The 27,503-nt window shown below is 45.0% G+C and overlaps 1 protein-coding gene and 1 long non-coding RNA gene across 9 annotated transcripts in view; one reads left to right on the top strand and one right to left on the bottom strand.

Moving 5' to 3' along the window:
- The window catches only part of TENM4 (teneurin transmembrane protein 4), a 1,677,033-nt gene that overhangs the window by 1,647,008 nt on the left and 2,522 nt on the right, over window positions 1-27,503 (top strand). For all 8 annotated transcript variants that reach the window (XM_084535211.1, XM_084535210.1, XM_084535214.1 and 5 more), the window contains 5 exons: window positions 1,441-1,613; window positions 6,061-6,296; window positions 12,021-12,317; window positions 13,564-15,178; window positions 19,700-19,842. In XM_084535211.1, the coding sequence (XP_084391337.1) occupies window positions 1,441-1,613; window positions 6,061-6,296; window positions 12,021-12,317; window positions 13,564-15,178; window positions 19,700-19,842 (2,464 nt within the window). The remainder of the gene's footprint in view (window positions 1-1,440; window positions 1,614-6,060; window positions 6,297-12,020; window positions 12,318-13,563; window positions 15,179-19,699; window positions 19,843-27,503) is intronic.
- LOC311444261 lies at window positions 22,249-24,323 on the bottom strand. The gene is made up of 2 exons (XR_014697784.1): window positions 23,780-24,323; window positions 22,249-22,690 (listed from the first exon to the last, which is right to left on the bottom strand). It is a non-coding gene; the product is annotated as an uncharacterized lncRNA (long non-coding RNA).

Below are 27,503 nucleotides of genomic sequence, written 5' to 3'. Positions count from 1 at the left end.
GGGCAACCGTGGACCTGGAAAATGTTCTCCAGTTTCTGACCTGAATCTCCCCTGTACCTTTTGTCACATCTTCAGTAGAAAAGACAAATTATAAACCTTTTCAGAACAACTATTTCCAAGCTGGCACGTCCCCACTTCTTTGTTTCCTCTCATTTAAAGCAGCTCATTTCTTTTGGCTTTCCCTCTTAGATCATGTTTTCTAAGCATGTTTTCCTTAACGTATCCTTTATGTTACTTCATCATTCTGAGGAGTAGTGCCCCGAGCTGTGCTCCATCAGAGATCACTGCTGAGTGCTGCAGGAGAATGAGTTCTCCCTGCTCAACCACCATTTGCTTTGCATCCCCAAACGATGCGCCCTTCTTGCCCTTCTCTCCTGGGCAGGACATGAAAAAGTCCAATGTTTATCTCTGACGGCTTTTGCTGATTTTTTTCCTGCTGTTTCTCCCTGCCTATTTACATATCCCTTGCCTGGAGGTCCATAGATCTTCCTGCTGCTCTCCATGTCACTCTGCAGGAGCGTCCCTCCAAAAGTCCCTTGCCAGCTACCCAAAAGGGTACCTCTTTTGAAATGCCATGAATGGGAGGAACGTTTGCTCTTCAGAAGGCCTCCAGGCACCGCTGTCTGCTTCTTCATTTTATTGAAAAATAATAAAATAACCCCCTGGCTAGCTAGCTGCTGTGGGACCAGCGTGTGTGTATCTCACTTCATCTGGGTCCTGGTAGACAGATGTCCACATCACAGAAACCTTCCCAGATGGTGCTCGCGTTGGGTCTTTCATTGGAAAAGCCAAAGGCTCAGTAGGGGTGAAAAGTGACCTGCTTTTCTGTGCTTTCAAATCAGTCCTTCCAGATGGTCCTAGGAACAGCAAAAGGCAGAGACAGGGGTCTCAGCTGTGCGCTCAGGGCCCTACATCGTGTTCACAAAGGACAGTTTTCTACCTGGTGTGGCCAATCTGGCAAGTCCTTGCTTCCACCTTAACATTAGCTTTTAAAATAGGATAGAAAATAAGTGCTGAAGAGCTCAGGACACAACCATACAGAAAGCTGGTGGTCTTCAGAAACTCCTAGTTCTGCTAAACAGGATGCACAGACCAATGCTTTCCCACAGATCACAGCACAGTGGATGGAAAATAAAGGTTTTTTTCTGACGTAAACAAGAAGCACAGTGCAGGTGATGAGCATCAGAAAGATATTGTTAAAAACCAGGCTAATGCCTATTTAGTCATTTTCTGTTCTTTGCTTCATTTCCTTCAGCTAAAAGCCGTAATTTTCTTTTCATAAAGCCAAAAAGAAAGTTCAGGTAGTCCTGACAGATAGCAGGGTTTTGTCTGGGAAAAATCTGGGTGAAGGCACCAAGACTTGGTCTCTGCTTTGCAGGATGATCCGTGTGTCCCACTCTTGTGTTCGTGCTGTTGATTTCCTTCCATCCTCCCTTGCAGGTACGACAGCTTCGGCCGCCTGACCAACGTCACCTTCCCCACTGGCCAAGTGAGCAGCTTCCGCAGCGACACCGACAGCTCTGTGCACGTCCAGGTGGAAACCTCCAGCAAGGACGACGTGACAATAACGACCAACTTGTCGGCGTCAGGAGCCTTCTACACCCTTCTCCAAGGTGAGTCGGGCACCTCTCCCTCTCCCAGCCAAGCTGCACGCGTGGGATTATCCATCAGGAAACAGGCACCGTCCTGATAATCCCTGCCACCTGCATCCCCAGCACCCCAGAGCTCCCCATGTGCTGGGGCAGACGCAGACTCGCACCTACTCAGCCACATTCCCCAGCTCTGGAGTTGTTCTGCAGCTGTTTTCTGCTTCATTCTCAGCCAGTCCCCTTGCCGTGTAGCGTAGTCTTCCGTCATCATTACCATTATTGTTACAACAAAAAGGGTCGTGTAAATCTCGCCGTGCTTCCATCCGACCCCCTTTGCTTCGTTCTCTTTGTGGCTTCCAACTTAGCAGTTCCTCTCCCCCTGGAAAAGGTTTCCAGATGGTTACCAGAGGTTTCTCTAACTCTTTGTTCACTGGCTGTTCAAATAGTCAGAGGGCAGCATCCAAAAAAATGACCATCCCAGCCCCCAGATGTCTGCGTTTGAGCTGAAAGGCTGGGGTGGAGAGGCAGGAAGGAGGAGATGTGGGCAGCAGGGGTGGGACTGATTTGCAGCTGTTGGAAATGAGCACGGCTCTGCTGGTGATGGCAAGGTGGGGAAGCAGGGGATTGATGAGGTGGAGGAAAAGGTGATGAAGTGGGAAAGGAAAGAGGAATAAGGAGTGGTGTAGCACCATGCTGATGTACCAGTAAGGGCAAAGATGTAGTGCACAAACCATGCCAACCTGTATCTCCAGGTTCTGAAGGCTGAAGCCTCCTGGGGGTCCCTCACTCCTGTTCCCTGGGGCCAGGAGCAAGAGAAAGGATTGGCAAACCATCAGCTTTCTTCACTCCTCATGTCTCATTCATGCTTTGCCTAATGGCAACAGGCTGCCAAACATCATTTCCCCTGGTGAAGAACAAAGTGCTCCAAGTGAGACCAACATGTTCCAGAGTCCCACTTGTTCCCATGTCTCTGGGACGTGCATTTCCCTCCCCCTCCCTATAATAAAAGCAAGCTTTCCTAAAAGAAAGTGCCTACTGTGCCTTCACGCTGCCTTTCCTGCCTTTGGAGAAGGCAGCTGAGAGGGTGCCATCCCCTTCAAGCTGTGCCCAGTATCCCTCTAGGGGAGCACAATGACTTTCTTTTTCCTCCCTTCAGTCTGCGGAGCAAGATCCAACCTACCCCGCCCCATCCCATCCACTTGCATTAAGATGTCTGGCAACTGCACAGACACGAGGTTGGCTTCACCTCAAGAGCCTAATTAAGCAATAGAGCCCACTGTTGGGGGCCCTTTAGTGAGATAATTGACTGCAATGTGATTTATACATCCAGAGCTGAAGGCACAGTTACATAATGGTGCCACGGTCAATTATCTCATTGTACTGCCCTCCAGCACAGGGCCACTGTTGCCGTTGGGATACACAGTATTACAAACAGCTTAACCATCTTGAGAAAGTATAAAATTACAAAATTCATTGGGTCTGAAGAAACGCACTTACCTAAAACTGAAGATCTGGATAATGTCGCAGCAGAGGTGGCCCGTGACCTGCTGAGGGTGGCTTTCCCACGAGCAGTATTCCCAAACTGAGGCAGTTGTTTGTTCATGGCATCACTGTAGAAACTGAAACGAAGGCCACTGGAGTTACCCAGGGATGTGCTGAGCACAGCTGAAATGTAATTTGCCTTCCAAGTGTCTCTCTGGTGGAAGGAGCTAGAGCCATTCGAGGTCTCTGAGCATCTCACCCACTCAGTTGCTCTCAAGGGAAAATACACGTTGCAGATTCCCTTTTCATGAAAGGTGCTTCTGCATTTTCCTTCAGGGCTCAAAGCTCTGGCCAGCTTTCACAAATCCATTGCAAACCTTTCAAAGAATCCTGGATCACACTGAGCAAGCTCTGGCTACAGTCAGTGTGTGATGGAGACGTTTTATGGCTCCACGCAGAGACCAGAAACAGACCTCACAAAGGTATTTTAATACCTAAATTCTGTTGTTCTTGGTCAGAGTTGGAGTTCAGGCACTCAGAAATCCTTAGTTATAGGACTCACAACTGTAGACTCTCATCCATAGACCCCCATCACCTACTGGGACCCTCTGTCCCAAGGTAAGCAATCCCCCATATCAAGGATGAGATCTGTGATGAGCTGGGGTGTTGCCCAGCCCTCAAACCCTCAGATCAGAATTAAGCACCATTAAAAGCTTTGAACATCCACCTGCCTTAGCCAAGGTGGGTGTCAGGGCTGTCAGAAAAGACCAACATGTACCCAGGTGGATCCATACGCTAGCTTTGCATTAGGACTTGGGGATGCTCAGGATATGTGGGGTGAGCAAGACATCTCACCTCGAGGTCTCTAAGGGACAGAATTGGCATTTTTTAGGCTTGGGCACCAAAAGGGAACTTTCGTGAGATCTGAGAAGGTATTTCCAGAAGGTTATGTGTTCCTATAGAATGGATTTAGGAGCCTGTATAGCCAACAGGAATTCTGTGGGATTTTGCCCTGTAGACTGCTGACAAAAAGGGTAGTTTTTCAAGGCCAAAATAGAGTACAAAAATAGAGTCTAATCACAGAATCACAGAACCATTTATGTTGGAAGAGACCTCCAACATCACCTAGTCCAACCTCTGACCTAACACTAACAAGTCCTCCACTAAACCATACCACTAAGCTAAATCACTGTAAAATACAGCACCTGGATTTCATGTAGTTCTGGTGAAATGCCTTCCAAACTCAAGTTTTTCTTTTTGGGGAAATTTTGAAAGTAATGGATTTGTAGTCCTCACACTGCTGGTGACAATCCACCATAACCCCTCTTTGGTGCCTGTGTGACACAAAGGGAGCACCACATGCCCAGTGAATCCCAGAGAGCGTTTCCCCTGCTTCCTGGTGAAGGATGAAGGAAGGAGGGATTTATTGTAGTGCAGAGATATTTCAGTGATTTGATTTGAAGTGGATCTCCTACCACTTTTTTTTCAGAAGACCAAGTGTCTAATAGCAAAAGAGTGAAAGCCAGCTGAGCTGTCTTCCTGCTATTTGGAGAATCAAGCCTGGAGTGTTCACAAGTTTAATCCTGCTGGAGTCTGGGTCAAAAGACCATCAAATTAAGGAGACAATGGTGTAGCCAAAGCGCTTGAATCTGTGCTGTGGATCACTGCTGTACATTTATAGTGGCAAAATCTGGTGCCACAGCAATTTCACACCATCATTAGGTTAACTGTGTACAGTAAGTTGAGTTGTGGTCCTGCTGAGATCAGTGTGGCAAGACTCCAGCTGGCTCCAGCAGCACCAGGATCAGCCTCACAATACAAGCGACCAGCTGGTGTCAGGTTTCCTTCCCTAATTATACCAAACTCTGTTGTTGTTGGTTTTTTTTTGTTGTTTTCTTTTTTGCTGATCTATTTCAGCTAGACGAGAGATGGTAATTTTGCTGTGACCTCGTTTCCTGCTGAGCTATGGCAGAGCAACTAGTGAACAAAACCCTACTCGCCTCGGAACGGAAAAACAATTGACATGAATTTTTAATGGGTATTTTTATTCACAATTAGGTATTTATGGCAGCCCGGGAGATAGAAATGGTAATATTTTTCAGCCTTTGAAGAGCTTCAAATAAGTCACTCTGTGTATAATGCACTTTTAAAGCTATTCTGCATTGAGCAAGTCTCATGTTTTCTTACCCTTCACAAGCTCTGCAGAGAGAAGTGCCAGCTGGAGTTTCAAAGGACGGGGTTTCAGCCTGCCTCGTTCCTGAAGGGTGTGCAAGGGATATTGTTCTCCTCCTCTTCTGCTCCTGAAATCCCAAATCCTGGCCTCCAAATCTGCTGATCTGTCAGGAGCTAGCGGAGAACAGATGTACGGAGATGTGTGGGAGCTTAGTGCCTCTGCTTTTTCTCCAAACATGAGGTCTTCACTTGCCTCCTGAAAGCTTTCCCAAGCAAGAGTGTTTGGCTGTTGTTTGGGGAACTGGTTAGCATTAACTTGCCGTGCAATTTCCTGTCCCTTGTGAGATAGGGAATAAGCTGAGAAAAGGAGGTGGCCCCACTTTTTCATATTTTGTAGAGAAATTGGGATCTTTGGGGTATAAAAATGTGGAAAGTTTTCAGCAGGACTGTGGTTTAAAACAAATATCTCACCACTCGGTGTTTTAGTGTAGGTCTTTATCCTAGCCTAGAGGTAGAAGTTTGAACCTTTGTCCTTGAATAAGGTATTACAAGGCTATTCCACTGGTGGCTTTTTAAACCTGTGTAAGATTTTTCTGCAAGAATTTGAGGCCTTGCAGAATCTCATCAGAATGAAAAAAAAATGACTGCTCACCTCAGTTTTCAGTGCTTTGCTCACTGTAAGTCGGACAGGTGAGTGACAGAGTGCGTTTGGTTGCAGCCACCAGAAATATTGGTGAGGCCTGGATGAGGGAGCAAATAAAAGGCTGGAGTTCGATCACAGGGCAGCCCTTTTATAAGCTCTCTTTTCTGTCTTCAGACCAAGTCCGAAACAGCTACTACATCGGCGCCGACGGCTCTCTCAGGCTGATGCTTGCCAATGGCATGGAGGTGGCCCTGCAGACCGAGCCGCATCTGCTGGCTGGCACCGTCAACCCCACGGTGGGCAAGAGGAACGTCACCCTGCCCATCGACAACGGCCTTAACCTCGTGGAGTGGAGGCAGAGGAAGGAGCAAGCGAGAGGGCAGGTCACCGTCTTCGGACGTCGGCTGCGGGTAAGTGAGAGACATGAGCAGTTTTGGACTCTGCTTCCCATCTTGTCAGTCCCCAGCCTCGTGATGGAAAGGGACAGGGCTGATTTCTACTCTCTGCAGCCAGGATGAGGCTGCAGGACAGAGAAAGAGCTGTTCATCCCCGGTGACATAATCTTTATGGCTTGGATGTGTCCTTATGTCTCCTTGTGTGCTGTCATTGTCTCAGCCATCACAGGCAGGACTGCTGATTTCCCTGAGCCCTCTGCATCACTGGGAATGCATCACCTCCTACCAGACACTGCAGCTTTAACCACCAGGCTGTTCAAGCAAGCATAAAACGATCGTAACCACTAAATATTGCACCAGTTAATAGAAATTAATAAGTATTTTCTACCTGTACTGCTGGTAGACATGAGCACTGACAGCTTTGTAAGCCTTGTTGTTATCTGTGTAGCCTCAGGAAAACCTCTAGGTTCCTTGAAACTTGCTAATCTGTTGAACCTGCTGAAGAGCTGGGCTTGCAGGGCATCGCATGGCAATTGCCTTTGTTCCCTGATGTGAAGAGTTATCAACAGCTCCAGCCTGATGCTGCTCTCTCCCCACCGAGTGGGCAGCGCTTTCTGTGCTCGAGTCTGACGTGGTTTGAAAACATTGTTCCACACCATGCGCCGCAGACTCGTCAGGGCTTTTTCAAGTTCTTGCCCAGTAAGCCTGTAATTCCTCTGCTAACTGCAGGCAAGGTGGGGAACTTGTAATAACAGTGAGTCCTGCACACTCACCCTGCACCTTGCTGCTCTTGGAATCGTGGGCTTATATGAAGCTGCTCAACACCTGGCAAATTCAGGCTCTCAGAGAAAAAGGCAGTGCTACCATGGCCAAAGGACTGCAGCTATTTATTCACACTCAAGCTTCGCAGGAAATATTAATGCTGTGGTTTCAGAATATGTATTTCCCAGTCCTTACTCTCCACCTCTCCCTATTCCCTGCTGAGTGACCTTTGCCACCGTGGTGTGATTTTTCCCGGCTCTCGTCGCTCACACTTGTCAAGCGTTGCTCCTCACCCTCCCCAGCCCCGCCGCTGCTCTTTTCCCCTTGCATCAATAGCCTCACACGCTCACTCTTTTTCATCATCAGGAGAATAGCTGGGCAAACAGTAGTGAAAGCTGAGGCTGCTCCTTCATTGGAAACTGCTGGATGTCTGCAGATCGGTTGGCATCAATCTTCGTGTTTGGTTTGGGTTGTTGTTGTTTTATTTTTATTTTTTATTTTATTTTAATAACCAATGAAATTACCAGACAAGTCTGCCTCTGAGAGGAGACAGCCTTCTCAAATCTGCAGCTGTGGCACAGCCATTTGGTGTTCAAAGCAGTTTCCACTCATTTAGCCGCAGCTCAGCTGCCCGTGTCAGTTTTATCTTCCAAAATCTTCACAGCGGATTCAAACACAGAATGTGTCTTTGTTTTATATTGTACTGCATTTGGAAAAGCACTTGCAAAATGAGTTTTCAGGCTGGTAACTCGTGTCCCTATAAATCTGCCAGCATTTATTCACATTTGGAGCCTACTGGGGCCTGTCCCTGCTTCTAGTGAAGCAGAAGAGCATCTTACATCATTGAAGGACTCGGTTACAGCTCTGTTCTGGGGTTCAAAGGAGCTGAGGGTGAGCAAGAAGTTTTAAGCTGCCTGTCTGTACCTGCACGGCAGCATCTGCACCCCTAAGACATAAACCTGCAAGGTGCTAATTGCCTCCCTGGGGACTGCTCGGCATTTAACATATTCTCCGTGTCATGTTCTCCTCTTCCCTCTCACCAGTAATTGCTGCTTTCTCTGGCAAGGGAGAAGCTTAGGGAAGTTGAGTTCAACATGTTTTTGTTCGTTTGGGGAAACTTTATCATTTTCTGCCTTGGGTGAGTAAATCACCACTTTCCCTCTCCCCTCCCCTCGCTGCTCCCAGGAGACGGCAGCAAAGGCATGGGGGAAAGGATGCTCTGTGGGAAAAAAGCACACCCAGCAAGGCTGCAGCCCTGCATCTCTCCCTGAGATCTGTGAGATGGGGAGAACAGCATCTGGCTGCTGTAAAAGAGGGAGTTCCCCTAAAAACAGCATCTTTTCGGCTGCCGTCACACGGATTTATATTTTATGAGTCATGCCCCATGTTTGCAGGGTGTTCTTGGAGACTGGCGACACATTGCCATGAGCTCAACCAGCTCCTGGCACAATAATGCCAGTGGCTCAGCTGCCTCCTCAACCTTCCCTAGGAAATAAAGCAGTGCCTGTGTTTATCGCAGGGATAAGGCACAGGGCAGAGACTTCTTCGTGGATGAAGGCAGAAGGGGCCAGCCCCAATAACTTTTCCTCAGTCCCAGCAATGCTGACCTGATGCTGAGCAGCGAGGTGTCTTCACTAATTGTCTGGCTGCGAATTCAGCCCCTGACAAGCCAACAGCAGCACAGACCCCATCTGCAGTGAGAGCATTGGCTAAGCTCTGCTCCAAGGAGCAGAGCTCCTTCTTTCCTTTTTTTTTTTTTTTTAAACAAATATGAATTTTTCAATAAAGAAGGATGTAATCTCTGGCAATGGAGCAAATAGGACAGTTGACAGATCTGCTGGCTCAGCTGTTTTATTTATTTAACCATGAAAACTCCTGTTGCAGTTTGGTTCCTTTTCCCCAAGACCAGGCTAACAGTGGCACCCAGACCAAGTGTCCCAAAGACTTCCCAGAGCCAACACAACCAGAGAGGTCCTGTGGGATATGCCAGTAATGTTCCTGGTGTGTTTTCTACTGAGGACAGTCCAGCATCATCTCCAGAACTTCTACAGGGAGCTGGGGCTTGGATAAGGCCACCCCAATAATTTTAGCAATTCACTGGCAAAACTGCTTTGTGGGTACCATATATCACGTGGATGTTGTTGGCTCCTGGAGTCCTCACTGCAGAAGTGTTGTTTGTGCTCTTCTGCAGAAGGTTGCCACAGCCTTTTTATGAGAAATCTTCCCTTTTCATGCTCTTGCTCTCCCGGGGAGACCAATGCATGCTGTTTAATTATCATTTAAGCTAAAGGAGCTCCACACGAAGATTTGGAGAGATCTGAGATGGCGACGTGTCTGTGCTCCTGCTTTTCCAGAGCAAACCAAGGGGTTAAATGGAAGTACTGTAGTAGGATGTGAGTTTGGGGGCAAGTTTAGTCCCATACACACTGTAAAGGGAGGTCAAATACACTGTGAACTGTGCATTGATGTTTACCCTGGCTCAGCCCCGTGCTGATCACAGGCCTTGCCAAACGCCCTGAGGGGCAAAAGCTTTCTGCAGGAGCTTCTCAGAGCTTTTTCCAGGATGAGGACTTGGGGATGTAGGATGGCACCTTATTTAGCTGCTCACCATAAAAAACGCTTGTTGGACTGAAGCCTGCAGCCCTGTCAGTGCTTCTGCAGAAAATTCCCTTCTATTCAAGGGAATTCAAATTCCCTTCTATTCCCTTGAACGAGGAGGAAAAGATTTAGCTCCTGTTCAGAGGCTACCTGGCAGGGTCGGGTTGGCTTTGCCTGTCACCTTGTGGGGTGGCTGTTGGCACTGCAGTGCTTCACAGAGAGGAGAGCAGGAGAAAACAAATCATCAAAAAAAATTATGAAAAGGGAGACTGGTTTCAGCTAGTCCTGCAGAAATCCCTTGCCACGGTGGTAGAATGAGTTAGGGCACCAGTAACGGGATACAGAGGTTTGGAGGGAGCCTAAGAGCTGCCTGGGGACCTGTTATTTGGTTCTTCCAGCACAGTGCATGGCACACGGAGCAGGGAGGCATCTTCCAGCCCGGCTCACTGTCCCAGCCCTGGAAGAGCTCTTTCCAGCTCTCTTGGCAGAGACCAGTAGCAGAAAAAGCTGCAGCTGCTGGGCTGAAGCTGCTCTGTGAATAGATGGAAGGCAGAGATATTATTCCTTCCTGCTTTGCTTTGCTTTCCTTTTTTTTTTTTTCCTTTTTGCAGGCAATTGCCACTTCTGTTTCTCTATTTATAGCAGCAAGCACCTATGAGATATCAAATTGCTCCGTTAGTTACATATGTGCATCTGTACTTAGAGTTTTGATACCTTTTTAATTATTTCCCAGCTTGCCTGTTACAATGGGCTTTTGGCTGATTTCCTCTTTTTCCCATTGCCCATTTGCATTCTATTTTAAACTCAGCTACACATTTAATTGGAGCATTATCTACCTTTCCACACTGTGTTTTTTTTTCTCCTCAAGTCCTACTTGCCTTTTACACTGTTATTCATAAACTGGAAATCAGTTTTGCGGTTGCCTCCTTTTACATCATTTTTACACTTACATCACAGCACCAACTCCTTCTGCCTGGGCTGGCCACGCACCCCCTCAGCTCAGTTCCACATTTTCTCAGCCCTGTTTTTACCTCTTCTGACCTCCTTCTGAGACTCCTTCTTTTGATTTCTGGCTTTGTAATGCCCCCGTTCCCCAGGTTCCAGCACTGATGTCTGAAAGCACAGCAGTGGTCCTGCCGTTCCCTCTCCTCCCCCTCCAGGAATCCAGCACACCATTTCTCCCTTGCCTCTACAATATCCTTTCCTGGTTAGCTCTCAGATACTCCCACATCCCTCAAAATACACTGGAAATTCAATATGCACCCTAAAGAAATGGCCAAGATCAAAGCTGGACCAGGGCTGAGAGCAGTGCTCAGTGCTGGTGTTACCCAGAGCAGGGTAAGGCAGCGTTTTTAACTCAGACCCTGCAGCAACCTGCAAGCCCTTGGTTTATTGACTGCAGCTGAAGGGCTGCAGAGGGAACCAAAAAAGCTCTTTGGAGTTTGAATTTCATCTGAGAAGAGTCTGCGCCTTCCCAGAAAAGAGGGGTTCACCAGCTGAAAAAGGTTTGAAAGTGGTGGGATGGAGAAGCAGCTGTCTTCCCTGGCAAGCTTTTCCTGGCAACGTGGGGTTTTCATCCTTGCACAGTGCTTTGCTACTGTGCTGATGTGGCTTTCTAAATCTCCTTGCACATGCAGCTAAACATGAGTTGTATTAGCAGGTCCTTTTTGTAATGCTGTGTGCTACAATCCCTGAATGAAAATGTATTCCTGCTCCTACCTTTGAAGTAGATACCTTTGATCTTTGGAAATGCAGAGGCAGTGGAGGTAACAGGAGTGTAATTATGCAACACAGAATAACCCCAGGACAATGAAGCCAAAACTCCAGCTCTCACAGAAAAGTCCCTGGTCTATGTAACATCTACAGTGGTCAAAGCCTTCATATTTCATCCCAAGTGGAAGGCTTCACCTCCAGTGCATGCAGTAAAAACTCAGAGAAAAACTCAGCTTTCAAGTATCTTGACACAACATTCATCTTCTTTCTGAAACTATTATTTTTTTTATGTTCATGAAAGCAAACGGTTTCTATACCCCAGATTTAATAAGCAATTTTGCAAATATCCCTTGCAACAATTTATTATGACATCTTCTGTAGGGCCATACCACATGTGCTGTACCAGTCCTAAGCCCAGATTTGGGATATTAGCAATATTAATCCACCATGGTGATGTTTCAGAAGTACACACAGGTTTTCTGCCTCTGTCCTCACTGAAGTCAAGAAGTAGGGTTAGGCTACCACTTGGTTTTGAAAGTCTTATTCAGAGGCAATGAAGATCTGGATAGTCTCCAGTGTGATCTAAAGAGGTTTTTGGTAAAACAAGGCTAGGCTTGGTAACTAGAACAGTTTCCAGCTTCCTAATTCTTTGTCTCGCTCTTGTAGGTCCACAACAGAAACCTGCTGTCCCTCGACTTCGATCGTGTGACAAGAACAGAGAAGATCTACGACGACCACCGCAAGTTCACGCTCCGCATCCTCTACGACCAGGCGGGGAGGCCCAGCCTCTGGTCGCCCAGCAGCAGACTGAATGGGGTCAACGTCACCTATTCCCCAGGAGGACACATCGCGGGGATCCAGCGGGGCACAATGTCAGAGAGGATGGAGTATGATCAGTCTGGCAGGATTACATCCAGGATCTTTGCTGACGGCAAATCTTGGAGCTACACTTACCTGGAGAAGGTGGGAGTCCTCCTACTGGCTTCTCACTCATGGTACATTTGGTGTCAAAGGTCTTCACATCTTTGACTTTAGCATGGCTGCATTACTTCACAGCAGCTGATTACTGATCCTTATAGTCCAATACTCCTCTTCAAGCAGATTCTGCTTGCACTAAGATGCATATAGAAACTTGGTGCCACACCACCCAAAGAGCAGTTGAAAATACCATGGAAAGTTCCCCTGGGGGCAGTATTCTTTCCCAGTCACACTGAGGGCATGTCTTAATGCTGTAGAGCTCTGGCATTTGATTTTTAAGCACAACATTCCTTTGCTGATCTAGCTGTAATATAAAATATGTGCAGATAAAGTCAAAGGAGTGAACAGTAGGCATTTCTACTAGGATTTTCCATGTGAAAACAACCCATACAGTATGACATCCTCCCTTCTTTGAGTAGCCTATTCTTGTTTCATAGGAAATACACATAATGAAAAGCACAAGGCACAAATCCAGCCAGACTGTTGTAAACACTTTGCAGTGGTTTCTATAGTCTTCATTGTGTAAGTTGGCATGGGACTTAATTTCTTCTGGGTATTACCATTTGTTGTTACACTACTCAGTGTCCCGTAGATCCCCTTCTTGCATACCTGGGGCTGATATTCATAAGTTTTATATAAAGCCTATCCCTACAATAGCTTAAGGAAATTGCAGTAACATGGCTTTTAAAAAGCAAAAAGTATTGACTTGCACCTTGTATTATACAATCTGTGTGATTGTCAGTTATATGCAAAAAAACACTGACAACGAATACGCATGTGGGCAGAAGTTTCTAAGGCAGTAACAGACGACACATAGACACACCGAGTTAATTGGGCATTGAACAGCTTCAGGAAGGTATTTTTTCAAGCATTTCTTTGGTCTTTCTATCAGCTTTATTTAGTTAGTTTGTAGAAGCTATTGACAAGGAGAATTTGGGTAGAGACAGCTACACGGTATTGATCCGAACAACTGAGCATTCTAAACTTAGACCTTCACTGCATTAACTGCTTCTTCCTTTGACTTGCTCCTACTTGGGGATGCTTGATGGGCCATGCAGCTGCATGCTACCACTACTTCATCCTGTAGGTGCAGACTTATCTCACTTGCCCTATTTTTATTTTTATTTTTATTTTTTTTTGAATGGAGAATTTTGCAGGTTTTTTTTAGAGTTAAGAATGATTTTGCCTGAAAACCAGGATTAAAACGTATTCTTTTCTCTTCCCCACCTAGTCCATGGTGCTGCTCCTTCACAGCCAGAGGCAGTACATCTTCGAGTTTGATAAGAATGACCGGTTGTCGTCTGTGACCATGCCCAATGTTGCTCGGCAGACTTTAGAAACCATCCGTTCCATCGGCTACTACAGGAACATCTACCGACCCCCAGAAGGCAACGCCTCAGTAATTCAGGATTTCACAGAGGATGAGCAGCTGCTCCACACTTTGTACTTGGGGACAGGGAGACGTGTCATCTACAAGTATGGAAAGTTGTCCAAGTTGGCGGAAATGCTCTATGACACCACAAAGATCAGTTTCACTTATGATGAAACTGCTGGCATGCTGAAGACGATAAACTTGCAGAATGAAGGGTTCACGTGTACGATCAGGTACAGACAGATAGGGCCCCTCATTGATCGACAGATTTTCCGCTTCACTGAGGAAGGCATGGTGAATGCACGCTTTGACTATAATTATGACAACAGCTTTCGGGTGACCAGCATGCAAGCAGTCATCAACGAGACACCTTTACCCATCGATCTCTACAGGTACGATGACGTGTCAGGCAAAACTGAGCAATTTGGTAAATTCGGAGTCATTTACTACGACATCAACCAGATTATCACCACCGCTGTCATGACTCACACGAAACATTTCGATGCCTATGGCAGGATGAAGGAGGTCCAGTACGAGATATTTCGGTCGCTCATGTACTGGATGACCGTGCAGTACGACAACATGGGGAGAGTTGTAAAGAAAGAGTTGAAGGTTGGGCCTTATGCAAACACAACCAGGTACTCCTATGAGTATGATGCCGATGGCCAGCTGCAGACAGTGTCTATCAACGACAAACCACTCTGGCGTTACAGCTATGACCTAAATGGAAACCTCCATTTGCTGAGTCCGGGGAATAGCGCCCGCCTTACCCCACTCAGGTACGACCTCAGGGATAGGATTACTAGACTGGGGGATGTGCAGTACAAAATGGACGAGGATGGCTTCCTGAAGCAAAGAGGCAATGATATTTTTGAATACAATTCAGCTGGCCTGCTCATCAAAGCCTACAACAAAGCTAGTGGGTGGAGCGTGAAATACCGCTACGATGGCCTAGGAAGGAGAGTTTCTAGCAAAACCAGCCATGGCCACCACTTGCAGTTCTTCTACGCAGACCTGACCAACCCAACCAAGGTCACCCATCTGTACAACCACTCAAGCTCAGAGATCACATCCCTCTATTATGACCTCCAAGGCCACCTCTTTGCAATGGAGCTCAGCAGCGGCGATGAATTCTACATAGCCTGCGATAACATCGGCACTCCTCTGGCTGTCTTCAGTGGGACCGGCTTAATGATTAAGCAGATACTATACACAGCATATGGGGAGATCTATATGGACACCAATCCCAACTTCCAGATCATCATTGGCTACCACGGAGGACTGTACGACCCCCTCACAAAGCTTATCCACATGGGACGGAGAGACTACGATGTGCTAGCAGGTCGATGGACGAGTCCAGACCATGATATGTGGAAGCACCTGAGCAGCAATAACATAATGCCTTTCAACCTGTATATGTTCAAAAACAACAACCCCATTAGCAACTCTCAGGATATCAAATGTTATATGACAGGTAAGACATTTAAATTGATTAATATATTCACCAACTGGTGTCTAGCTTGCCATCAGTGAGTAGGATCCTCTCAGTATCCTTGTCACAATGGGGTTTTCCAGTGTTCAGCACAATGGACACAAGCTTTTCTTTGCCAGTTGACCCCTATGTCGGAGAGTGGTCGTGGGCATGTTTAATTCATTAGCATAGACTGAGATTCTAATTCTCAAACTTGTTTCCTTTTCACTTGCTTGGTATTTAAACTCTTTATGTTGCTTCCAGTTGTTTGTTTCCTCGGATATCCCAAGTTTAGCTACCAATTAACATCCTAATATCCTTTCTCTTTGTGGTGGGGCAGCTCTGTTTACACAGTTTTGCCCAGAGATTTATTTGCAACTAAACAAATGACATGCAGATTTGTTTTAGCAGAATGGCAGCAGCAACTTAAACCTTTTATCATCGTCAGCCATTTCAGAGCACACAACAGTAACAATGTAGTTCAGAGTTAATCTGCTCAACAGAATTAACAGTTTCTATTAAATGTCAATAAAAAGCCAGTGCTTTAGACTTAAAGGCCAGGTTTTAAGGCATATGTCCCCCACAGCTTGACATAACCTCCGAACTGCTTCCCCAAAGACTTCGTAAAATGGCGTTAACATGATCTCTATGTATGTTTTTTATACAGAAAATCATTCTGGAGGTTAAATGTCCATCCTACACTCATGCTTCGTGCAAGACTGGCAGTAACATTTTAGAGTACTGTTCTGTTGGGATTTTTTTTCCATATAATTATCATTGCAAAACCAGGCGACAGTCACAAATCAAATGTGCATACTTCTTGAGGAGATACCAATAATTTTAAAATCTGCTGCATCTATCACAACTTTTCCATATACAAAAATATTTGCATTCCTCTAAATTATGAGAGTGGCTTAATAGCAAAAAAAAAAAAAAAATAAAATAAAAGTTATGAAATAAAAATCCCATATTGTTTCATTCAGCTTGTTTTTTCAGCCATTAAGGTTCATGCTTTCAAATTCTCCTGCAATAATCATAAGCATTAGGTATTTTGTTTAGATGAAAAGCTGTTTTGTCCAGAACTGGGAAGATGGTGCCGTGAGGAAAGTAAGCTATGCCAAAAGATGCAGGCTAAGACTCTGTTGGCCTGACTCTGATAATTAAAGCTGGCAGGGAATATTTTGAGATAACTTTTCCTATCAGAAAATGCTCATTTGTCAAAAGGGAATTTGTTTGTGGGAGAGTGTTGAGCTTGAGAGATTTCTCAGCAGAAATGTTGCAAACAGCTCTCAAAATCATCTAAATGACAAATTCCAAAATAATGTGAAAGAAAAAAAAAATCCTTTTTCAGTTTCAACCTTTTCAAGTTAATTATAAACTAGTTATAGAAGACTGGAAAAGAGAAATTAACAAGTCAAAATCAAAACGAAACGTCTTAACACCAAATTGTAGTCTTGAAGTAGTCTAGTATTTGAACAGTCACTTCATGACATATTAACAGATTTTTATTTTTCTGTTCAAGTTCAGACAGGACAGAATTTCAAATGCTGTCTTGGATCAAGCAAACAGTTTCCCACCCAGCTTTGATGATAACATCAAGACGCCCAAATCCGATACTTTCATGTTTTATATGCACCAAATAACTTTTTCCATCATCTTAAAAATTCAATTTCTAGTCTTAAAAGAATGCAGAGCCCAAGTTCGTGTTTTAAGTTTCTGCCTTCCCACTTCCACCCTGTGCATGGCAGAAACAAATCACGATATGGGATGAGTGTCGTGATACTTGGCTCTGCCATTCCTTTCTGCTGAAGCTTTCAGGGTGGGTGATGAGAGTGTCCTTGTCATCACAACCACATCTGCCCAGATTTTGGCACAGGGAACCACTCTGTCCCTCCCTCCCCATCCCAGCACCCGCTGTCCTTAAGGGGAGCTCAGCTTCTAGGACACAGGCAAGCAACATTTTGGTCTCAAAATATCAGGTTTCTGAGCTCGTGGGTACAAATTGGAGGCAGGCGGAGGGGAGAGCAGGAGGAGCAGGTATTTATGTTTTGAGAGGCCCATTGTTAAACATGAGTATTTTAGCGATTGTACACTTCATGGCACAGAGCTCTGCTGCCAGCTTCAGCAATCCTGATGGATTGAACTGACATTTCCATTACATGTGTCTGCATTAAGCACTCTTTTTCTTTGCCCTCAAATGAATTTACTGTGAAATGTGTTGGCAGGGTTACTGTAGCTGAAAAAAAACTCTGTGATGTGGAATGTACTTTTCTGTCAAAAAAGTTGTCACTGCCTCTTGGCAAATTAATATTTTCCTCTCTGTTTTCTCAGCTCCACACCTTCCTCCTGTGGTGGGTTTTGGGGTGTGGGTTTTCTGTTGTTGTTGTGCTGGGTATTCCAACACCTCTTCCCAAAAAGAACAAGCTCCTGTTTGCAAATGTTTTGAAAGTCAGTTTTCTGAGCAGTACCAAAAAAAACCCTGTCATGAATCTCTCCAGACATGTTACATATTTTTCTGCTGTTCAGCATCCCTGCTCTGTATCCTTTCTAACATTTGTGAAGTGCTCGGAAAATGATTCCTGCACCGATGCCGACCTTCACAGTTTTCCTTTGTTCTCCTGACCACCTGGTCCACAATATGGACATCAAAGGTCCTCGCTTCACATGAGAGGGGTTTGGAAGCAGGCTGGCTTAGCGCTAAGCAAAGAGATAATCAAACGAGAATGAGAACCGATTAATTTCCTCCCCTCCCCCCCCAACCTCTCTGTTTCAAAGACACTCCAAAAACAATCTGTACGTTGAGTGAACAGAAGTGTTTTTATTACAGAAACCCTCCTCCTTCCACATGGATTGTTGCAAGGGCTTTTTGGACATCTGCCCAATCTCAACATTTTGGCCTGCAAGAAAACAAGCATCAGATAGTGTGTTTGTTTGGCTCCCGGTCCTCCAGTCATCTGGAAGTGCCTTTCTTGCCATTTGCATCTGTAATTTCTCTTCTGACCAGCTCTTCAGAACATTCATTCAGGCCCATAGGGGACAAAGAAAAAAATATTCAAATCCGCACATTTGATTCTTTGAATTGATCCTGTTTTCAGACTGTTTCAGCAGTGTTTATTCAGCTTAGCGAAATGAAAAACAAGCCCTTTGCACATCCAGCTTGAAACACAGCAATCACCAACACCATCCCAGTTACATGCAAAACACGCAAGACCCCTGGGAGCTGATATTAGTTAAACTTTACCTCCATATCTTCCTTCTTCTTGCAATTGCTGTGTGTGTGCCAAATGCACACCATATTGCTCGGGGACTGGAGCAGGTGTGTCCTTCTCTAGAGTCCAGCAAAGGCAAACAAGGTGAGATCATCAAATGCTCCAAAGTTAAAGTGGGGAAGCGATGCTGATCCCAGGCAGATCTAGGAGTTAGCCAGCCACGTCGTTATTTCCCCCAGCAGGAGAACATCTAGCTGCTATGCCTAATAGCTCTGCAATTTGCAAATTAGGGAAGATTTTGTAGTCTTCTGTCAAAGGAATACAAGAATGTTCCCCCAGTCTAATCCTCAACATCCCAAATGCCTTGGTTTTCCATCATGTCCCCTTTAGTGCCAACAATCCCTCTTTTGCATAAGACAATGGTTTATGGCTTGTAGCCAGCAGTGTTCTCACCATCCAAGGACTTCTTCTAAGGGGTTTATGAAAAGTGCCTGAGCAAAGTGATTTTGTATCCCTGTAGGTAGCCTGGCTGGCTGGCTGCTGTGTTATGGGACAGAAAAGAATCCGGCAGTGTGGATGTGGCATTACAGCCTGAGAACAGTCTGCGGCCCCTTTTATTTAGCCCTTTCAAATAACCTTGTCAGGTAGCTTGTGTGGTAGCTGGTTTCACGTCACTATAAAAGATGCCATGACTTTACACTGGTGTAATGCTCAAACTACATGTTCTTAAAAATGACAAGGGAGTGAGGTGGAAACGCCTTGCAAAAAGCAAAGAGCCTCTTCCTTGAGCATCTGCACCAAAACTGCTGTTCATCCTGGATGTCCTGGTATTGTGGCTCACTGCAAAGCTTTGAGAGGCCTCAGGAAGAGAAGTATTGTGGCTGAGATATTCAGAGCTGACTGCAGGGCTGGAAAACACTTCCAGTTAAGCTGCAGCATCTCAATTTCTCTTAGCATATCTTTGTTCCTGTGCTTTTCCTCTGTCACTTTAGAGCAGCGTCTTGTGGCTGCTGATGTAGAACAGCCATGGAGTTGGCTTTAATTTGAGCCATTTGGTCACTGCCAAAGTTTTAAAGCTGGGAAAGTGCAGATTTGGACTGTGCTTGGAGGTGGAAAGTCATTGACTTGCCCAGCCTTGGCACGCAGTTCTTTCAAGGGCCATTAAGATTTGCTCTCTTCACATAGAGTACAGAGCAATCGTTGTGGCCAGTCTGCTAAAGTGCCAGGCACTGTAGGGTCCTCATCTGTGCCATTCGCCTAGGCAACCCTGCTTGAGAGACCTGCTAATCTGATTTCTGCTTCTCTTCCTTTCCAGATGTCAACAGTTGGCTGCTCACCTTTGGGTTCCAGCTACACAACGTCATCCCTGGATACCCCAAGCCAGACATGGACGCCATGGAGCCATCCTATGAGCTTATCCACACGCAGATGAAAACCCAAGAATGGGACAATAGCAAGGTGATCCATGCAACTACATGCTGTATTTCATACCCTGATCAGCAAAGTATCCACTTGGGGTCTTTGTAAATAACCATCAGCCTGTTCTTCCAGATATGCTGGGAGGTTAAGAGGGAGTCGACCCAAGGCAGCTTGTCTCTCCCCATTACAGTAATGAAATCTCACCGAATAATCACATCATAAATTCTTTACTGCCCCTGCATTTATTCCTGTGATACTTTCTGGTAGTCACTCAGTGAGATGGAGCATTACTATTTTTTTGTCAAACAAGAGAGAACTACCACATACTGCAGACAAAGGTCCTGGCCTTTGCACCAAGGATTCTTGGAAGCAAATGAAAGAAAACCTTGATACAGAATCGTTTTCTACAGATTTTTTTTTTTTTTTTAATTTATTCAGTCTGATTTAAAATACCTTTAAAAAAAAAGTCATAGCACTTCCCTAGGAAATTGTTCTGCATTACAGTGGGTTTCTCCAGAAAGAAGTTTTAGCTGATAGTTAACTTTCATTTTACTTGAGGGGTTTTAATCCCAAACCACTATGTCCTGCTTTTAAAAACAGGCCTGCATCACAAGCCACTTTGGCAGATGCTAGCACAAAATTCAATGATAAAATTGGCAAGAAAAAGCTTTTACAGCCCAATCATTTCTCCGTCTCTTCCTGTTGGGAATTATTCAGCTGAAAGGTGGAGGCAGCACTGTTAAAGGTTAGCACACTGGGTCAGGGTCTGAGAGCCTTGGGTTACTCCCAGCCCTACTGCTTATCAGCTGTATGACCTTGAAAACAGTCGTTTCCCTCTCAGGATACTCTTTCCTCTCCTAGCCTGATTTTATTCTGGGGTTGTTTTATCTCTCCAGTCTGAATTCTCTTTAGGATATAGATTCCTGCTTGCTGTTGCTGTATATTCAAATACTGCGAGAGCTGTGAGGCACCGATTTGTTTGGGGGGATCAGGATGTGCTCTTAACACTTCTGCTTATAAAATGATAATGGTAGCAAGTGGAACTGATCCCAGCTGCTTTCCTAGGCTCTTTATCTAAGCCTTTACTGAAATCCCACTGTCCTGCAGTGGATTCTTGAGGTCCTGTACACAAATTATTAACCCAGCAGGTAAAATACAGTGTCACATTTCCCCAGCCCCAAGGTATCACTCAGAGGTATGAACAAGGTACTGTGAATTAATTACATAGTCGTGTGTCAGCCCTGCCTCGGTACTGAGCCTCATAGTTGCAGGGAAGACAAGCTAAAATGTACCAGCTTTGACTTCAACAAGAGAGATTTAAATTAAGACATATCACTTTACAATAGAAGCAGACGGAAAGAACGATGCCTTTTGCTACCATGGCTGCGCTGATGCTTGAAAACCATTACGCCACAGTAACTCGGTTGTGTTTTTGGAGCTCAGACACTTCTCTTTTGTTTCTCTCGTCCTCGGATTAAACAATGAAATGCTACCAGAGATGATTTCTGTAATGAGAAATAGCCTCAGGATTCTTCCCCCGCTTTGATGTGACAGTCTCTCCAGGCAAAGCTGTACAGGAGGAGGCAAACAAGGAAGGCTCACTCAGAGACCGCACAAAGATTGTCTTTAAATTATTATGTACAGTAAATGATAACACTCAGATGTTAATAATAATAATAATAATGTTATTATTATATCATTTCAGTATTTTTATTATGGTTATTGAATAGCCAAATAATTTAATTGGCAGCTTGAGATGAAGTCTGACACTTGTTTATACGGGAGCTGGAAATAAAACCAAGGAGCCGTCCCTTCCAGCCACCCATTTTAGGTGAATCTGCCTGAATGAGCAATAAAAAGGAAGTCTCCTTGTCCCCTTCAGGTTTGTAAACCAAGAAGCTGCAGTGAGGTCTGTGCAGGGGCCTGCCTTGTAAATAATGGCTTTATGCAGCTATGGTGTTTCCAGATGAGTCACTTTACAATCACAATGTTGAAAGCGGAATTTAACCATTGCAGGTTGTTTCATTTTCTTCCCCTGTGTTATGACAGCAACAAAACAGGAGCATTTTTATTTTAGTCTACAGTTGCAGGATCATGCTGTGATAGCAAGTGGCTCTCAAATACTGTAGAGCAGGGTTCCCTTCCTTTCTGTCACAGACAGCATAATGTAGACATATATTTGCATAAACTAAATTCATTCTCATTTTATACCTGAACATACGATCCATTTTCTCCTAAACCTATCCATGCGTTGAACACTGATTTTTCACGTGCAGTTCTGTTTGTTCCCAGCCCTTCCAGCCACACACACACACTCCCAGACAGGATTCAGCCCTCTGTTGTACCAGTTCTCCCCGTATCTGTTGACGAAGCATGTGGAATAAAATGCAAAGTTTTGAAAGCCTCCCAGAACAAATGACAAAATTAAACAAAGTTAAATGGAAGTTCGGGAAATATTTTTGTTTAATGAGATTGATGGAACTGTGGAATGCCTTTCCAGAGCACGTGGAAGAAACTGCAGATCTTTTATCATTTAAAAGCAGCCTGGACAAGGCACCAGACAATGCCCATTCTGTTTGAAATCCGGGGATATTCACTGCATGATGTGCCACAGCTTTCTCATCTCTGCCTCTTCCGATCCCTGGTTTCTCTGGGTCACATAGTCCCTTGTAATAGACCAAAGGAAATTTGAGTTACTCCACTGGCTCCGCTGATCAAAGCCGTGGCCCAGCAGATTGAGTCAGTTCTTTTATCGGAGAGGAATGAATAACAGGAGCATAACAGCAAAGCAACTAACTCCTTTGGCTGCATCGTATCTCTTCGGAGTGCATAACCAGAGGGGCCTGGCATCTCCTTCCAAAACATTGTCGGGACTTGCCTTGCAGGGCTGGAAGATGGGAGAGATAATTCTGGCTGTGGGCATCCACCAGCTCAGAAACAGCCAGCATGTCATAAACTTTGCACTAACCCCCTGCAGCTCTGGAGTGACATTTAAAATCCAATACTCTGTTGTGTGGCACTTTTTCCTCCCCCTCCCCTGTGTCCGTGAGCCTGTCACTAAATTGTTTGTTGAACAAGTTCCGTGTTATTGGCCACCAGGGGACTCCGGGTGACCTCTGGCATATTGTGGAGCTGCTGCACCTGAATGCAATTTCTCCTTTTTTCCCTTTTTCCCCCCTTTCCCTTTTGTCTTATTGAACTGTCAGGTAATTGCCAGAGCCAGAACAACTCTATTTGCAGGAAGGGATGTTTTGGAATCAGTGCTTCTAACATTAGCTACATCATATCATTAACTACGCTTCTGTCCCTCCCATAAGAAAATGTCCCAAGGACATTCCTCCCCTTCTGAGGGATTGCTCTTGACAATGCTCATCACTCAGCAAGAGCATCCTCACTTTGGGGGTGCTTAGTCCTGAGCATGGGCCATCACGCTCTCCATGTATTCAGCTATGTTTTGTGAACCTTTTGGCTAGTTTTTACTTCATCTGATGGTGGGGAAGAGCTGAAGTCTCCAAGGCACTAAGCTCCTGAGGCATTACGAAAAAAGAAGAGGAGGAAAAGGAGGCAAATCCTTTTATTTCCCCACAGATGGAAATGTGTGTGATGAGCTCAACCTAGCTATCCCCCCAGAGCTGTGTGAACAAGTGGGATGGAGGAGAGACCTGTCCTCCAAACCCAAGAATTAGGAAGGTGGAATGGAGGAGAGATCTGTCCTCCAAACCCAAGAGTTAGCAATGTGGGGTGTCCCCCCCACCAGGTGTCATAGCTTTTGGGAGCTACATCCTGAGGGGTTCACCATGAGAGAGGGCATCCATAGCAGGGAGTTAACGGTGGAGAATTTTGAAGGCAGGGAAGGGGTAGCTTGGGCCAAGCATTTTGGAAGTGGCTTTCCACATTGTAACCCATATGGTAGTTGGAGAAACACCTATCTGTGTATAGCGGCAGGAGATGGAGAGAAACTTGGAAACGTACTCACGTATTTCACATCTTGGATCCTTGATGGGAAATTAAAGCTTGCAGTCTCACACTGGAAGGCGGTATTTAAAAACAACAGATGATAGTATCTGGCGATGGTATTTCGAATCCTCGAGAGGTGCAGGCAAAATGCAAGAGGCTATTCAGAGAGCTCTGTAATGTGCCGTTCTCTTGAGCTCTGTGCAGCAGGAAAGAAATGATGAAGGTCGTTCTCTTCTCTCCAATGGGTTGTTACTAGATAAAGTGAAATGTCACCTAAGGACATCTGATTAAAAGAGTCTGGGAGGAAAAACAAACCCAGCCTATTTGTCACTCACATCTAAGAACAAATATTGAAATAAAACAACTATGAATTCCCCTCTTTCTGCCTTAATGCTGGTTTTATAGATACCTTCCTTTACAGTTGCTAAAAGCAGTGGCATTTTTTAGAGAATACTATACACCACTGCAGCCTTGGATGAAAATTTTGTTTCTCTTCCTTACCAGTTCATTAAAATGAGTTCTAAGATGAAACAGAAATGGTAATTGCAAAGTCAGGGATACGCTGCCTCTTTGAACTGTGTGCAATATGTTTGCCTCCCCCCTGTATATTCACAGCAGAGCATACAAAGCTAGCTGTGCCCTGGTTTGCCTGAATTTGGTGTGGTTTTTTGTTGTTTTTTTTTTTTTTTTTCTACTGTTGGATGGGTTTGTTTTTCTTTTATAAAAAAAAAAAATGCTGTTCCCAAATATCATTTTGTTTTATCAAAGAAATGCACTCAAAAAGTCATTTCAAAGTGATTGTGGGCTCATTTTCAAGATAACAGAGTTATTTGCAGATAACAGAGTTTGGTTATTATAATAGTTAAGAGATGTTCGGTATTACAGCATTGCATGTCTTCTCCTACTACAAAACAAAAGATGGGGAGATGTTATGATAAAAAAAAAAAAGGCCTTTATCTAGAAGACCTGTAACCAATCCCCAGTGAAAGACCCTTTGGGTGTGATTTTGTTCTAGATGGAGACACCTAAATTTAGGCCCCTGCCTGTGAACTTGGTGCCCAGCAGGGCACAAATCACCCAGAGCTTCTGTTTCTCACTGCTCCACGAAGAAGCTGCAGGCACTCTGCGGCATCTCAGATCACACTAGACATCAGTGTATGGGTTTATGGGCAACTGAATCAGTCCTGAAGCCAACACTGAAGTGTGAGAAGCAGGTACACAGAAGGCTGGGCCATCCATAGATTGGCAAGTACTACCCAGTTACTTTGCCAGCAAAGGTGGATCCAGCCCCCAGCCTCACAAAACTTCCACCTACAGTGGGCATACAGCTAGAGGTGAAGAAGGTCTCGTTTCTGTGGCTTTGATCCATCATTTCACGTCTGTCTTAGCCACCAGGAGCAGTGCCAGTAACAGCCCTACTGTTGCCCATGCAACAAGAGAAATGCTTTCCCTGTACAGAAGAGGAGATGTGTCCTGGATAGAGGCTGAGAGAACCAACAAGCCAGTTGGCCTCACATCCTGTCTGAGTGTCCTGAGGCAAAAAGTGACAGTACCATTGCTGTTAGCTCATGTGTAAGCCATTAAACCTCCAAGTCATGCCAGTAGAGGGGTGGGTGCTGCTTATTTTCCTTCTATATGAAATCCAGATGAGCAGTGGAGCTGTGGAAATTGTATGACTTCATATAATGTCATGAAGGCAGCATGTTATTAGATAAAGGAAAGGTCATGTATTCTATTATTGGGTCATAAATTGTAAAAAAGACTTTAAAATTTTGGTTTACCTTTTGTAGTGGACAATTGCTGATCTAAAATCAAATTTATTGGGAATTTGACCATGAAGTTGAAAATCAAAAAATTTGACCTCAGGTCAGAGGGTCCCAGCTTGACAGAGCTTGTGGAGCTTGATGAAGGTAGATCATGTCAGAGCTGTTGCCTGTTGTACCTATCACAGCATGTGCCAAACAGGTTACCATCCTTCCTGAATTAATGGCAAACTCAAGGACATCACCCATTAAATGTCACTGTACAGCTGTTGTCAGCAGAAGACTCCCAACCAATATTTTAGAGTAATAACAGAATCACAGAATCATAGAGGTTGGAAGAGACCTTCAAAACCATCTGATCCAACCATCCTCCTACCACCAATGTCACCACCAAGCCCTGTCCCCAGGCACCACGTCCAACCTCTCCTTGAACACCCCCAGGGACGGGGACTCCCCCACCTCCCTGGGCAACCCTTCCCAAGGCCTGACCGCTCTTGCTGAGCAGAAATGTCTCCTCATTTCCCACCTGAACCTCCACCGGTGTTACTTGAGGCCATTCAGAGACAGCAGTTGGAGGGGTCTGAAGCCAAACCAGGAGCTGAAAATAAATTTATTTAATTTTAATTAATTAAAATTAACCAGTGTGGATGATAAGAGGTCCAGTGCAAGACCTCACTGCCGAGGCTTCTCTCATTTAGAAGCATAAACGCAATATTACGGACTATGTCCTTCTGGCCCAAACCATGCCTGGTGCTGTCCAACTTATCCAAGGTGATATTGAGTAGCTGCTGCGATTAATTAATTCTAGGGATCCCTGACCACTTAACTTCTGGTAAATATAGCAATGCATATATAGAGAAGGGTGACAGATAAATGACCACAGGACGCAGAAATGTGGTGCAGAAGACCTGATTTACATTCCTGAGTGAAGGATCTTGCACTAAATGATGATTCAGTGCGAGTAATGAGAAGGAACTTTTCCCGTTGCTTGTAAAAGTTACTGAGCAAGATGGAAGAGCAATGTGGCAGGCGTGGGTCGTGGGGAAGGACCACCTGGAGTCAGCCCATAGGAGATGCACCTGAGAGGAATACATCCCCATTTAAACACCTCTTAAGATGAAATACCTAGTGAAGGGTGTGCGATGTGCACTTATGCAGAACTGTAAGTGTTTCGTGGAGTCTAGAAGCCTAATTGCTCCCTGTCCATCATCGGTGACATCTTCATTAATTACGTCCATCTTTTCCATAATTAGAGCCCTTGTTCAGCTGGTGGGGGAGCTATCAGACTGTTAATTAGATCGCTCTTTGGGCTGTATGTGAGATCCCCCACAGGCAGCATGGGGAGAACCAGAAAGAGCTCCTATGGCTGCTCCAGCAACTATGCTAACAACCAAAAGGGGGAGGGAAGGGGGTTTCTGCAGCTTTCTTGGCACTTTGAATAAAAGTAAGTCATGGGTCTTCGGTATTTCGATGTTGATTAAACCCAACACTTGCCCTTAAACTTGTGTACCTCTGTTCTTTTATAGTTTCCTCCTCTATAGAGCAAAAACTGCTCATAAACACTGAGCAAGTTACAGTGCAGGATGCTTTATTTTGTTTCTCTAATGGTTTGAAACCCTTCCTTGGAAATGGCTACCAGGGAAGTGAGGGTTCATCTCCCTTCCCTCACCATAAGTCGTAGTAAAGAGGTCAATGCTGAAATGTCTGCATTGTCTGAAATGTCTTCTTACAGCCAGGGAAGGATGTGAGTCTTTAGCTTGTGGACTGTTTAAGGCAATCTCCTTCATGGATGTTAAATTTCCTCAAAATAATTGGAGTGCAGCAAACTTTTCTTTGTAGCCTATTTTTAATCCTGGATGTCATTACTTTATTGAACTCAGCCGTTGGCCGTGCCAGGAGAGTTTTGTCGTAGCATCCTCTTGCTTTTGTGAAATTTGAGCAAATAATTGTTCATGAGCATGGGTTTGTAAGAAGATTGCA

Source organism: Aythya ferina, assembly GCF_964211825.1.
Source record: "Aythya ferina genome assembly, chromosome: 1".
In the NCBI taxonomy this organism is placed as follows: domain Eukaryota; kingdom Metazoa; phylum Chordata; class Aves; order Anseriformes; family Anatidae; genus Aythya; species Aythya ferina.
Note: the sequence above shows the minus strand (reverse complement) of the source record. Positions and strands in the feature narration are given on the sequence as shown.